The 16002-nt window shown below is 42.4% G+C and overlaps 1 protein-coding gene across 1 annotated transcript in view; it reads right to left on the bottom strand.

Annotated features, from left to right (window-relative positions):
- The window catches only part of Irag2 (inositol 1,4,5-triphosphate receptor associated 2), a 44934-nt gene extending 29696 nt beyond the window's left edge, over nt 1-15238 (bottom strand). The window contains exons 1-3 of the mRNA XM_048335040.1: nt 14986-15238; nt 8502-8584; nt 5937-6041 (exon numbers count right to left, since the gene is read on the bottom strand). Coding sequence (XP_048190997.1) covers nt 5937-5960 — 24 coding nt within the window. The 5' untranslated portion in view covers nt 5961-6041; nt 8502-8584; nt 14986-15238. The remainder of the gene's footprint in view (nt 1-5936; nt 6042-8501; nt 8585-14985) is intronic.
- Nucleotides 15239-16002: the final 764 nt, after the last annotated feature.

A 16002-nucleotide genomic window follows, 5' to 3' on the forward strand; every position in this document is an offset into this window, starting at 1 on the left:
ATTAATTTTGTATTCAGGCACCAATGGCTCACGCCTGTCACCCTAGCTACTCAGGAGGCTGAGATCTGAGGATTGTGGTTCAAAGCCAGCCTGGGCAGGAAAATCCATGAGGCTCTTATCTCCAGTGAACCACCAGAAAACTGGAAGTGGAGCTGTGGCTCAAGTGGCAGAGTGCTAGCCTTGAGCATAAGACCTCAGTGACAGTGCCCAGGCCCTGACTTCAAGCCCCCAGACTGGCAAAAAGAAGGGGGGGAAAAAAAGGAAGGAAGGAAAAGTACTGTGCAGTCCACATTGGCCAGGAAGAGAGAGTTCCAGGCGTTGAGCTGATTTCCAGGCGTTGGATGATAGCAGTGGCTTGTCAAGGCTTCTGGGCAACAAGGTTAGAAGGAAGAGGGGCTGCCAAGGAGGGAGAGCTGGGACCAACTTCACGGCCCTTGGAGGTGTCAGCGGTGGAACCTGGCAGCTGGGATGTGGGGTCTCTGACACCTGCTAGGAGCTGTGGCTGAGTACACAAAGTATGACTGGTGGTGTGGGCAGAAAAAAGCTGATGCCCACAGGAAACTTCTGGTGTGTGTGGGTGGGTGGGCATGTGTGCACGTGCACACACTTTCATGTAGAGTTGTGAGTGCTTGACATTGTGATCCTGTCCTCAGACACAGGTACCTGTCCGGCAGTGTGGCTCATCTCTAGTACATCCTAGAAGGTGCCCTTTGACCCGGAACCAAAGCCATCCGGAACTCGCATGGGCTCTCTTACCCACTGAAGGGAGACCATGGGAAACGTTGGGGAGGGACACCATGAGAAATGTGTAATATACATGGATGCAATATATATCATATATGGATATGTGGTTTGTATATTTTACATGATATATATGATATGGATATATGTGTACATGCTATATGAATATATAATATATTATATATGGACATATGTAATATATATAATTTATATTATATGGGCATAATATGTTATATGGACATGTGGATTGTCTGTTTTATATAGTTTTGTTTTTATATAGTTTATTGCCTGTTTTATATATTGTATGGATATGTGTATATATTATCTATATGAATATATCATATTTTACACATGGATATATGTATCATTTATATAATGTGTATTATATGGATATGTGCATATAATATATATCACAGGATACAAGTATTCATGGATATTATGCATATTACACATGCATGTACATGTACATATATACATATGTTTGGGTATGCATATATCCATATGTCCATATATGTGTGTATATGTGTAATGTATACGCACATGTATAATGTGTGTACATGTATATGCGTGTATACATATGTATATGCTTACTCATGAGACACAAACAAATTCAGACAGTTTAGACCACTTATCCAGGTTCACACTACGTGTGTCACTAATGTATGCATTTTTTTGTTGTTACTATGTCAGGCATGGGGCTTGAACTCAGGACCTGGGCACTGTCCCTGAGCTCTTCAGCTCAAAGCTGGTACTCTACCACTTTGAGCCACAGGGCCACTTCCCGTTTTCTAGTGGCTCATTGGAGATAAGAGTCTCACAGACTTTCCTTTCCTGGGTTGGGCTTTGGGCTTTGGACTTTGATCCCCAGATCTCAACCTCCTAAGTAGCTGGGATTACAGGCATGAGCCACAGGGCCAGCTGTGTGCATTCTTTTTTTTTTTTTTTTGCCAGTCCTGGGCCTTGGACTCAGGGCCTGAGCACTGTCCCTGGCTTCTTCCCGCTCAAGGCTAGCACTCTGCCTCTTGAGCCACAGCGCCGCTTCTGGCCGTTTTCTGTATATGTGGTGCTGGGGAATCGAACCTAGGGCCTCGTGTATCCGAGGCAGGCACTCTTGCCACTAGGCTATATCCCCAGCCCCGTGTGTGCATTCTTAAATCCAGGCCAATCACCAGAGAAGAGGGCTTCCCTCAGTGTCTTAGCTTCTAAACAAAACTGCAGGTCGTGGACATGAATGTAGGAAAAAAAAAAAAGAAAAGAAAAGAAAAAGTCAAGGTGTCTCATCAGATCTCTTCACAGTGAAACACAAAAAAACAGTCCAGAATCCCAGGGCAAAACCTGATCTATCAGCCTCTCATCTACAATGATAGCCACCCCAAGAAGGAATAGTGCCAATATTTCATGCTGCCCCTCAAGTTTTGTGCAACCGCTGGCTTTTGAAATTGGCCTTGACAGTCAAACAGAATCGTAACAAATGGGGAAGTAGACAACCTTCCAGGCAGAGAAACAACCCAACAGGTGTGTGTGTGACTCATTCCAATAACACACACTACCTGCACAGAAGGCTGGCCATTGGCAAGGACCAGAGTGCAAAAGTGGGACAGGTCATCCTGTGTGTTTACTTGTAGATTTGTAGGCACATTGTAGTTAACACAAACGAGGGAAACCACACAGCCTAGGTTCTTTGGCTCTGGATTACTTCACTTCATATCATTTCCCGCCCCAAATCTTTCCATTTCTTTATACAATATCACTCTTTCTGATGGATGAGTAGATTGCATGATGTATATATCTCACAGTCTATAAATTGACAAGTAAACACACTGAATGAGGTGTGGCACAGAAGAGATGGAACAAGGGTGAGCAAATACAACAATGGTCCTCACGGGACACTATGTGGGAAATGAACTGTACATCTTATGGGTGGGGACAGGGGGGAAAACACAGAGAGAGAGAGAGAGAGAGAGAGAGAGAGAGAGAGAGAGAACATGATGGAAGGGGAGACATGGTTCAAAAAGGATTGTACTTACTACTCGCTACCTGACTCACTCATGTAACTATAACCATTCTGTATGTCAACTCTACAATAGCATTAAAAAAAAAAAAGTAAAATGGGTCAGGCACTAATGGCCCACACCTGTAATCCTTGCCACTCAGGAGGCTGGGATCTGAGGATTGCAGTTGGAAGTCAGTACACGCAGGAAAAGTCCTTGAGACTCTTATCTTGTTTCCAATGAACCATCAAAAAGCTGGTAGTGGAGCTGTGGTTCAAGTGGTAGAGTGCTATCCTTGAGCAAAAACACTCAAGGATAGTGCCCAGGTCCTGAGTTCAAGCCCCAAGACACTCCTCTCTCTCTCTCTCTCTCTCTCTCTCTCTCTCTCTCTCTCTCTCTCACACACACACACACACACACACACATACACACACACAGTAGAAGGGGTCAGTTGAGATTAGTCAGTGATTGGGGTCAGTTGTGAATAGTCAAGTGATGGAATTAGTATTTGGTCTAGGATCATAGAGCTAAAGAGAACCCATCATTTAAAGCTAAGGTATCAAGAAAATTACATCATTTTAGTGGGGTGGTATACTAGAATGAATGTAGGTTATGATTTTTGGTTCTTTTTATTGATTTGGATTCTAATTCTCTGGACTTCCTATTGATGAAATTATGCAGAAATAGTGCTAGAAGGGCTGGGAATGTGGCTAAGTGGTAGAGTGCTTGCCTAGCATGCATGAAGCCCTGGGTTCGATTCCTCAGTACCACAGACACAGAAAGAGCTGGAAGTGGTGCTGTGGCTCAAGGGGTAGTGCTAGCCTTGATCCTAAAGAAGCTCAGGGACAGTGCCCAGGCCCTGAGTTCAAGCCCCAGGACTGGCAAAAAAAGAAAAGAAATAGAGCTGGGCTATTTGCTTAGATAAAGATAAAAATATGGAGAGGTAATGGGTATAGCTACAAGATATTCCCTGTAACACAAATTTCTGAGACTACAGAAATAACTTAAGAGTATTCTGAATACCTTCATGAAATCTATATGATTTTCCAGGAGTCTCTAATAGGAGCTTCTATTATTCTCCTAGTAGCTCCTATTTCTTTCTTTCTATTTATTATACTAATGTTATTATTACTAATGTGTGTGTGTGTGTGTTTGTGCCAATCCTGAGACTTGAACTCAAAGCCTGGACGCTATCCCTGAGCTTCTTTTTGCTCAAGACTAGCACTCGACCACTGGAGCCACAGCTCCACGTCTGGCTTTTTCAGTAATTTATTAGAGATAAGAGTCTCACAGACTCTTGCTTCCCAGCTGGCTTTGAACCTCAGTTCTCAGATCTGAGCTCCATCAGTAGCTAGGATTACAGGTGTGAGCCACCATGCTCTGCCAGTTTGTGAATGGTTGTCATGACATCAGACAAAACAACTCGCACACATTTCAATGGGTGAATCGGGAACTCCTATTTGGATCATAAAGGCAGAACATTTCTTAGCCAGAAAAAAAAAATTCGCTTCAAGGTAACTATGAGTAAGCTTTATGATTGAAATGTCTAAACTCAGTGTCTTAAGAGGTGTTGTGAAAAAGGCATCGATATCTCCACAAACTTGAAGCTCAACCAACTTGAATTTGAAAGTCAGGTTTCAGACTGGTTAGCTGAGAGATTTGTGGCAAGTTGTTCAAGTCCCACAATTTCAGGGTAACTCACTTCTAAACAGCAGCACAAACCTATGGTGTGAACTGGTTAAAAAAGAATTAGCATGCAATAGTTTTGTTCAAAATGCCTGGCACTTAACCAATACCTGCACTTCCTTCCTCCTTAGTAAAAGCAGCGCCAGATAAAAGGGAAATTACTAATAACTAAATGTCCTGTCGGCTCCTAAGTCAACTTCCTTTATTAAAACTGAAAGAACTGCCAAGTAATAGCAGAATAGCTTCATTTCCTTTTTTTCCTTTCTTTCTTAACTGCTCAGAAAGACAATATAGGCAAAATGTCAGATGAACCACACTTAAAATGAAGACAAAGAATGATTCAATAAGGTAATAGGAAAAAGCAATATCACCACCTATTAAAAAAGTAAAAAGCAGCCCAGCTCCAGGGGCTCAGGATTGTTATCTCAGCTACTCGAGATCTGAGGATCATAGTTCAAAGCCAGCCGCGCCAATAAACCACCAAAAGGCCAGAAGTGGAACTGTGGTTCAAGTGGTAGAACACTAGCCTTGAGCAGAAAAAGCTTCCGGACAGCATCAAGGCCTGCGTTGAAGCCCTAGGACCAGCAATAAACAAACAAACAAATAAATAATGAAAAGGTGAATTTTCCCCATGGATCTAAATTCTGTGGGTTCAGACTCATACTTGCTATAAGTACCAATAATATATAGTTATGTATACATACACCTGCATATACATTACACATATACAAATATGTATTGTTACATATATAAATGTATGTAGATATAAATTATATACATATATAAATGATTACGCAAATACATTTATTATTATACATATATAAAACATATGTATATTATGCATATGTTGTACATATATGTATATATCTTACATGTATAAAACATATGTATGCTATACATATATTTTATATAACATACATACATAAAACATGTATGTTATATATATTATACATATGTGTATATCATTATACATATATAAAACATATGTGTATTATATATTATACATATATTATGTACATATTAGACATATATAATATATAGACATAATATAGACATATGTGTATATATAATGTATATACATATATTGTACATATATGTATATATCATTAAAAATAATATACATACTAAAAATAAACATGTATATACATAATGAAATATATTATTATGCATACAAAAATTACATGCATATACATATTATACACATATAATATCATATACAATTATACACGTATAAATATATGTACATGTCATTTAAAAATAATATACATACATATTAAATAATAAACATTAAATAATATACATACATAGTAAAAATAGTATACATACCATAAAATAAACATGTATATACATAGTAAAGTAATAAAAATATGTATATATACACACATATTATTTTTTAAATAATGTACACAAATACGTATATGTGTGTATTTTTTAGTGAAAAGGAAAGAAAGGCCACCCATTGAAGAGGACCAGGGACATGTCATACAGAAACGAGAGGGAGCCAGCCCCAATACTCACATCCATCCTTCGGTCCCCGTTCATGCTGACTCCACCTGCAGAATCAGATCCGGGGTCCAGGCCTCCCGGGGTGCTGGGCACCTGGCAGCACGAAGCAGTGACTCACTAGGAGGAGAAAACCTGGACATTTTAATATCCACCACCTTGGGCCTGGCCCCCCTACACCCCCAATCCCCAGCCTAGGGCATTTGAAATTACACCAATGGCTTAAGCAAGACCAAGCCTGAAGATCCAAGGCCAGCCTGTCAAAATGAGACCCACAAACAATTATAAATCAGTCACCTGATATAATTTATAAATCAGTGATGGGTGAACTTCCCCCAGTCACCCCACAATAGTCTCAGCTGTCAAAGAGACATCAGCAGCTACCATTGGCAGTCAATACCTTTGGGGCCTGGCCTTGGGTTCTAAACACTCATCACCTGTCATGGCTGAATCAAAGCACCACTGAAAACAGGCTATAGCCCTGGGGGCTCACGCCTGTCAGCCTAGCTACAGAAGGAGGCTGAGATCTGAGGGTTGTGGTTCAAAGCTAGCCCAGGCCGCCAAGTCTAAAACTCTTATCTCCAATAAACTTCTCAGAAAAAAATCAGGAAGTGAAGCTGTGGCTCAAGTGGTAGAGGGTTAGCCTGGAGCACAAAGAAGCTCAGGGACAATGCCCAGGCCCTGAGTTCAAGTCCCAGAAGACGCACACACACAATAAATATACAGTGGGAAAGGATCCCTGTAATTTGTGGGCTGGGGTGGGAGGGGGACATTGGGGGGAAAGCGAAGGAAGGGGTGATATTGCCCAAAAGAGAAATTCACTCATTGCCTGATTCATGAAATATGAAAGTATATATATATATATATACATACATACATACATACATACATATGTATATATCAGAAGTAGAGCTGTGGCTAAAGTAGTAGAGTGCTAGCCTTGAGCAAAAAGCTCAGGGAGAGTGATTAGGCCCTGAATTCAAGCTCCGGGACACACACACACACACACACACACACACACACACACACACACACACACGCACACACAATTCACAACAGAGAAGCCAAGGAAAATGAAGACTTTGCCATTCACAGTCACCCTAACAAAATGGCCCTAGGAAAACTAGAGGCTCACAAACTCCACTAACAGTCTAGAATTTTCCTTCCTCAGGAAGATCGGTCTGTTTTCTTCAAAGCAAGGTGTGTGGAGGTGATCAAAAGGGGCACCAAAAGAAGATGGGGGTGAGGATAGCATAGATTCCTTAAATCCTGTCCACTTTGACCATGAAAGGAGAGGAAATACAAAAATACAGTCTGATCTCAGCCAAGCTAATTCAGCAGTAGGTACACAACATTTTCCTAAAATCTGGAAGGTACCATGGCAACCTAATTTGTCTACTAAATGTTTAAAAGAAGTATTATGAAAATTTTAAAATAATCCTGGGGTTGGGAGAGCAGGTGACAGGGATCCAAATGCATGGTATTTATTGATGGAAAATGACTGAAATCGCTCACACTCCCCCCAAACCACCATCTCCTAGAACAAACAGCCTAGGCTGCAAACTAGTCTGACTCTTCTCTTCTCATTGTCCTCCGTCCAAAACATACCCTAGGCCATCAAAGAGATAACCTGGAACAGAGGGCCCCGCCCTTTGTTGACTGACTGCTCATAACAGGCACTGTAAAAAAATAAAATAAAATTCAAAAACAACTTTCCTCATAGCAAGATAAGGCTCCAGCTCACATAAAGAGCTCCTTCCTTTACCATTTTGCCACCCTGTCCTGCCTGACTTCACTCTCTCTCTCGCCTAATAAACAGAGACATTATCTCACTGGGCACTGGTGATACCTATAATCCCAGCTATTCAGGAATCTGAGGATAGTAGTTCAAAGCCAGCCAGGGCAGGCAAGTCTGTGACTCTTATCTCTAATGAACCACCAGGAAACTGGAAGTGGCACTGTGGCTCAAAGTGGTAGAGCACTAGCCTTGAACACAGAGCTCAGGGACAGCGCCCAGGCAGGAAGACAATGAGAAAACAATGGAAGGGGTGCCATGGCTCAAGATGCATTGTACCCACACACTGCTGTGTGGAATTGAAACCCCTTTGGTACAACTAAAGATAATTTTTAAAAATAGCAAAAATAAATAAACATGTATGGCTAAAAAAAGGGAAATGTTTAATGTGTATAAATTATGCTAGGTACTGATGGTTCACACTTATAACCCTTGGATAATCTCTGAGGAAAATGGTTCAAAGCCAGCCTGGGCAGGAAAGTCTGTGGGATTCTCATCTCCAGTGAACCAGCAAAAAGTCAGAAGTGGAGCTATGGCACAAGTGGTAGAGCGCCAGCCTTCAGTAAAATTATCTAAGGTATAGTGCCCAGGCCCTGAGTTCAAGCATTAGTACACACACAATAATAATAATAATAATAATAATAATAATGTAAGCCTTCAGAAAGTTGGGTATGTTCCCCAATAAAGACATTAGAATCTGAGGCTATATAAATGTAATTTAAGAAGTGAGGCAGTGAAGATTGGCAGCTTCAGAACAAGGAAACTTATCTGTGCTTTTCACTTACTTAGATAATTGTGTCACAGCCAGGCGCCATCCTTCATTTCTCCATACTTGGGCCTTGCACACACAGCTAGGAGTGGGTTGACTCTGTAAGGAATAAGATGCCACTTGGGATGTTACTTACAGGGCTGGGAAGGTGGCTTAGTGGTAGAGCGCTTGCCTAGCATGCCTGAAACCCTGGGTTCGATTCCTCAGCACCACATATACAGAAAAAGCCAGAAGTGGCGCTGAGATTCAAGTGGTAGAGTGCTTGCCTTGAGCAAAAAGAAGCTCAGGGACAGAGCTCAGGCCCTGAGTTCAAGTCCCAGGACTGGCAAAAGAAAGACAAAAAAGAAGAATAGATTCTTATAGCTGAGTGAGGTGCCTCACACCTGTCATTCTGACTACTCTGGAGCCTGAGATCTGAGGATTGTGGTTCGAAGCCAGCCCAGACAGGAAAAGTCTGAGACTCTCAGGTCCAATGAACCAGTAAAAAGCTAGAATTGAAACTGTGGCTCAAGTGGCCAGCCTTGAGCAAAATAGCTCAGGGATAGCACCCAGACCCTGAGTTCAAGTCCCAGGACTGGCAAAAAATACTACTACTCTCAAATTCTACTAATTGTCTTTATTCTCCAGAATAGTCTTCTCCTGTCAGTATTGCTATGTTCTCCACTTAGAGGTTAACCCAGAAATTGTCAACACTGAACTTGAATACCATGCTTGTTGCTGTCAATATAATATGCCAGCATCATGTTCCCCTCTGTGAGACAGAGGCCTTGCCTGGCTCACAGGTGATTCTCAACACTTGAAAAACAACAAATAATTGCATACTTAAGGAATAACTAAGAACAGATAGGGGGGCTGAGGATATGGCCTAGTGGCAAGAGTGCTTGCCTTGTATACATGAGGCCCTGGGTTCGATTCCCCAGCACCACATATACAGAAAATGGCCAGAAGTGGCGCTGTGGCTCAAGTGGCAGAGTGCTAGCCTTGAGCAAAAGGAAGTCAGGGACAGTGCTCAGGCCCTGAGTTCAAGCCCCAGGACTGGCCAAAAAAAAAAAAAAAAGAACAGATAGCTCAGAAGGGAATCCAATAAAGATATTGTAAGTCAAAATTAATAATAATAATAAACTAATTTTTAAAAGTAATTTATTTTTCAACTAAGCTTAATATCGTTGTTTGGTTTTGATTCTCTATTTATTTTCTTTTTGTGCTGTTACTGGGGCTTGAACTTAGGGCGTGTTGCTCTTGCCTGGCTTTTTCACTGAAGGCTAGTGCTCTACCATGTGAGCCACAGCTCCACTTCTGGCTTTTTGGTAATGAATTGGAAATCAAGGTCTCATGAATTGTCCTGTTCGAACTGGCTTCGAACTTTGATCCTCAGATCTCAGCCTCCTGAGTAACTAGGATTACAAGTGTGAGCCACCAATGCCTAGCTGGAAAACCTACTAAAGCAATTATTTTTTCAGTATGTTAATATATACGTGCGAGTGTATGTGTGTGCACGCACATGCGTGCATGAGCGTTGGTCCTGGGGCTTGAACTCAGGGCCTGGACACTCACTTTAAGCTTCTTTTGTTCAAAGCTGGTGCTCTACCACTTTGAGCCATAGGTCTACTTCTGCCTTTTCTTTTTGGTGGTTCATTAGAGATAAGAGTCTCACTGTCTTTCCTGCCTGCGCTGGCTTCGAAGCGTGATCTTTAGATCTCAGACTCCTGAGTAGCTGGGATTACAGGCGTGAGCCACCTGACCTCTGGCCTCAATACCCTTGTAGAATGATTACACTTAGAAGCAATGACTTAGGGTGGCCATATGTGCTTTCCCACTTGGGTTATAGAAATAATTTGGCTGAAGGCATTCAAATTGAAACCTTATTCCCACTGGTGTTTTGTGCAAACAGGAACCCTATTTCCATAGCTTTCCATCTGTCCACCCAGCTGTCTCCTGACCAGCTTTGCATTTGTGTTGCATACCTTGGTGTGGGAAGCGAGCCAGCAAAGTCTCTATGACTTGTTTATTTCTTCTTTACAGGGAAGCAATCAAGCAATGGCCACTTTCCTGATGCTGCTTTCTGGGGAATGCTTTGCCTCTCAAGGAAGCTGCTGGAAAGCCTTTTCCAAAAGCCAACATCATGAGACGCTCAGGCAAAGGCCTTTTTAATTGACTATAAGAAAGATATAACATGGCCAGTTGCTGGTGGCCCACGCCTGTAATCCCAGCTACTCCGGAGGATGAGATCTGAGGATCAAAGTTTGAAGCCAGCCCCAGGTAGGACAATTCATGAGACTCTGATCTCCAACTAACCAGTAAAAATCCAGAAGTGGAACTGTGGTTCAAGTGGTAGAGCTCTAGCCTTGAAGGGGGAAAAAAAAAAAACGCTCAGGAACAGCACCCAAGCCAAAAGAAAAATCACAACATGATTAGAACATAATGTTAGCTTTCAATAATGGCTGACCTGCATAGAGTATTTTATAATACAGTAAATCTGTCACTGGGCAAAATTTCATATAGTATAAAACTAGGCATTCAGAATATCAGGGTGTAGCCTCTGGCTCATGCCTGTAATCCTTGCTGCTCAGGAAGCTAAGATCTGAGGATCACAGTTTAAAATCAGGCCTGGTAGAAAAGTCTGTGAGACTCTTATCTCCAATTAACTGGCAAAAAGCCAGAAGTGGAGGTGTGGCTCAAGTGGTAGAGCACTAGTCTTGAGTGAAAAAGCTAAGGGACCAGTACCTAGGCCTTGAGTTCAAGCCCCAGTACAGGGCTTGAACTTAAAACTGAGTGTGTGTATGTGTGTGTGTGTGTGTGTAGATCAATAGGTAGATAGATACAGATATCTGATTCATTGCTTGTATGCAATATTCATGTTCCATGCATTTCTGTGATCAAGTCTTACAGGCAAAAGCTCCCGTTTACAAGTAAGGAAATAAAACATCAGCCAAATGACCTCTTTCCTCAGTATTCCAAGGAGAAAATGTTGCATGTCTTAAGAAACATTCTCCCTTCATTTGGGCTCTGGTGGCTCATGCCTGTAATATAATCCTAGCTACTCAGGAGGCTGAGATATGAAGATGGTGGTTCAAAGCCAACCTCTGCAGGAAAGTCCATGAGACTCTTATCTCCATGAAACCACCAACAAGCCAGAAATGGGACCATGGCACAAGTGGTAGAGCACCAGCCTTGAGTGCAACAGCTCAAGGACAGCCCCCAGGCCCCGAGTTCGAGTCCCAGGACCAGTAGAGAGAGAGAGAAAAAAGTCATCTTTCAACCTAAATATTGATATTTATTATCAATGCTAAAAATGGTAGAATTTTGTTATCTGGTATTATTGATATTATAATTGATTTATCATTGTATTTAAAAAGCTTTGATTGACCAAAAAGAAAAAATTATGGAGAGATGGGGAAGAATGATGGAAGGGTGACATGGGCCAGGACACATGTTCTCGTTGACACCCCTTTGCACAACTACTTAAAGATAGTTAAAAGAGTCAGGGTTCATTAAACATACCTCAAGAGAAGCTTCACCCATATGTGTCTACAGATTTGTAAGTCTATAATTAAAGTACAAATAACGTGTGTGTGTGTGTGTGTGTGTGTGTGTGTGTGCGCGCGCCGGTCCTAGGGCTTTGAACTCAGGGCCTGGGCACTGTCCCTGAGATCTTTTGCTCAAGGCTAGTGGTCTACTTGAGCCCCAGCTCCACTTGCGGTTTTCTGGTGGTTCATTGGAGATGAGAGTCTCACCCACTTTGCTGCCCATGCTGGCTTTGAACCGTGATCCTCAGATCTCAGCCTCCTGAGTAGCTGGGATGACAGGTAGGAGCTACCAGTGCTTAGCTATTGATGCATTTTGATAGATGCATTCAAAAGCAATGGTTTCAACATATTAGTTGGTTCGAAAAGCTAGAGAGTCATAGAAGGGCTAAGCAGATTAAAGTATTTGTTTTTCTTTCTGACTCAGAATTCAAATGTCTGACTCAGAATGCAAACAGCAGGAGTGTCCTACGCATGATGACCCGTGGGGGTAATTAACTCTTTTTCTCTGCTGTTCCAGGCTACTTGGAACATCTACAAAACATTGCGTGTAAATGAGCACAGGTGGCTCACACCTGTCATCCCAGATACTTGCGAGGCTGAGATCTGAGGATCGCAGTTCAAAGCCAGCCCAGGCAGGAAAGTCCATAGGACTCCAATGAACCACCAAAAAACCAGAAGTGGTGCTGTGGCTTAAAGTGGTAAAGTACTAGCCTTGAGCAAAAGAGCTCAGGGACAGCACCCAGGCCCTGAGTTCAAGCCCCAGGACAAGCAAAAAAATAAAAAGAAAAGAAAAAAGTGCTCATTTTTGCAAAACTTGTTTCTCCCATGAAGGTATTATAAGAAAATTCATGGAAAGAAGGAGAGACACATTTTATTAAATTTATAATAGACACATTTTATAAAATCATTTACAAACTTATGAGATGCAAATCAGGCACCAGTGGCTCACACCTGTCACTGTACCTATGCAAAAGGCTGAGATCAGAGGATCACGGTTCAAAGCCAGCCCAGGCTGGCAAATCCAAGAGATGCTTATCCCCATTTAACCAGGAAAACACTAGATGTAAAAGTATGTGTGGTTCAAGTGGTAGAGCTCCCACCTGGAGCAAAAAAGCCCAACTAGAGCATGAGGCCCTGAGTTTGAACCCCAACCACAAAAATAAAAACATAAAACAAAAAAAACATGGGGTACAATATTGATTTAATCAAAAAATAAGTATAGATAAATATAGATAAAAGATTAGTCCTGTCAGCACAGTGGTTGAAACAGTCATACCTTATACCCATCTTAGGGTACTGTTCATGTAACAATTACTTCTAACCAGAGCAGGTGGCTCATGCCTGTAATCCTAGCTACTCAGGAGGGGTAGATTTGAGGATCATGGTTCAAAGCCAGACAGCCAGAAAAATCCATGAGACTCTTACATCCAATCAATCAAGAAAAAGCCAGAAGTGTTTTTATGGCTAACCTTGAGCAAAAGGAGGCCAGGGACAGTGTCCAGGCTCAGAGTTCAAGCCCAGGACTGGCCAAAAAAAGAATTATTTCTGATAAATAATGGAATAATATTTAAATTGAGCTCAAGCAAGCCTTATATGGCTGACCGGGTAAATCAAATCAAAATCAATATACTGACACTTAGAAATACTCAAACTAGCAAGTTCATACAACTGAGAAATCATAATATGTTGAATAACTGTTGTTATTATAAAGTGATGCAAATTCCTTCAACTCTATGGGTTAGTTGCTCAGAAAACAGTAGAAAAATCCACAAAAAAAAATCCACAGAAGCCTGAGAATTTTTTTATTTCAATTTCACCCTGAGCATAGTACTCAAACCAAGTAACTTCAAACATAATCCATTTATACTGTCAGAGCAAGGAGCTCACAGAACAAAAGAAGTTGTCAGACAAATGGCTGAATAAATAAACATTAGATTGGCTGTACTTTGTTTGTAGAACAAAGCAGGTTTGGAAATACTCTGACATCTGTAATTTGATGATCACTCTTAGCATACTTTTTTTTTTTCTTCTGCCGGTCCTGGGGGCTTGAACTCAGGGCCTGGGCGCTGTCCCTGAGCTGCTTGTTTCTGATCAGTGCTAGCGCTCTACTACTTGAGATACAGCTCCATTTCCAGCTTTTGGGATGGTTAATTGGAGATTAACCTCCAGGCTGGCTTTGAACTTCAATCCTCAGACCTCAGTCTCCTGAGCAGCTAGGATGACAGGCGTGAGCCACCAGTGTTCAGCTATTTCCGAAACCACTTTTAAGTGACAGAAAAACTACAGATATCCCGATATTTAAATTATCATTAAATTAGAAAAACAGAATGTAAGATATCACAAGAAATGTACACACTGCCCTACTATGTAGCGATACCCTTTTTGCACAACACCTTGTAAAAAATTTGTGTTCAATTAATAAACAAATAAAAAAAAATTATCATTAAATTGAACAAGAGATTTTTGCTTCCACATGTAAAGATTCCCCTTCTAAAATGGAAAACACATATGGGAAATACACGGTGACATTTTAGAAGACTTTCCACTCATTTTAAATTTTGATACACACAGAATTCATGATCATTTCACCCGTCCACATTCTCTACCGAAGAATGGATTAAAACCTGGCGAACAAGACCATTTATAGAATGACACACACAGTTTTCAAGTTCAAATGCCTAGTGTGATCACTTGCAGAGAGCTGAGAAGTCTTCTTGCACCTTCCACACCAATCCAGCCATGACAAACCCAGCTCACAATAAATAACCCACAATGGTCCAATCTATACAGTTCGAGCTAGGAGGCCACATTCCACAAATCCACCCCTATTGACTTCCTAATCCTTGCTTGTGTCACAAATAGTGGCGATCTCAAAATAAATAAATAAAATAGAATAAAAAATGGCTGGAGTCCCCTTTGTCCCATCTCTCAGTCAAAGGATCTAGGACACGCTGAGAGAGAGTTGTTCCTTACCTCGTGAGTTTTCTCCAGTGACCCATCAGAACTCCATCCGTGGGTTTCTGTGGCTCAGGGTGTGTGTGCTGTCCACCAATCGCTTCCTCTAATTCATGCAGAAAAGGTGTCGCTTTTGCCAAACAGGCAGAGTGAGCTGTCTTTACTTCACACACACACTCAAGGCTGGGTGTGATCTTGGCCAGACAAGAAAGCAATTGTGCACACGCTCTTATTTCTCACACTTAGGAAGCTGCAAAAATCTGCTTCTCTTCCCAGGCAAACGATAAGCGTGGATGGCCATGCTGGTTAGCTCTGGGTTTGTTTGCAGGTGCAGCAGGGCTAGGCCTCAGAGATCCCAGCAGCCTCCTGGTGTGAAGGGCCTATTTCATCAGCAGGTTGCCCAACACCCCTTCTTCACTTCCTCTGCTCCACAGTCACTGGGGACTCCACAGTTCCTCTTTTTGTTTTGCTCGTACACTTTTGTTCCTCCTCCTCCATTTTTTGACTTCATGGTTTTAAGAGTCTTAGGGGAAACTTGCCACGAAACTCAGATCATCCGTCCCTCCCATCTGCTCTTCGGTCGCCTCGCACCCTGCCATGACTTCCTGGGAACTGCTTCCTGGATGACACCATCTCTTTGGAGTGGTTGAGTGACTTCTAGTAGTTTCAGATGGAGGAGGAGGAGGAGGAGGAGGAGGAGGAGGAGGAGGAGGAGGAGGAGGAGGAGGAGGAGGAGGAGGAGGAGGAGGAGGAGGAGGAGGAGGAGGAGGAGGAGGCGGAGGAGGAGGAGGAGGAGGAGGAGGAGGAGGAGGAGGAGGAGGAGGAGGAGGAGGAGGAGGAGGAGGAGGAGGAGGAGGAGGAGGAGGAGGAGGAGGAGGAGGAGGAGGAGGAGGAGGAGGAGGAGGAGGAGGAGGAGGAGGAGGAGGAGGAGGAGGAGGAGGAGGAGGAGGAGGAGGAGGAGGAGGAGGAGGAGGAGGAGGAGGAGGAGGAGGAGGAGGAGGAGGAGGAGGAGGAGGAGGAGGAGGAGGATTAAGA

The sequence above is a fragment of the Perognathus longimembris genome, chromosome 27, assembly GCF_023159225.1.
Source record: "Perognathus longimembris pacificus isolate PPM17 chromosome 27, ASM2315922v1, whole genome shotgun sequence".
NCBI classification, from domain to species: Eukaryota; Metazoa; Chordata; class Mammalia; order Rodentia; family Heteromyidae; genus Perognathus; species Perognathus longimembris.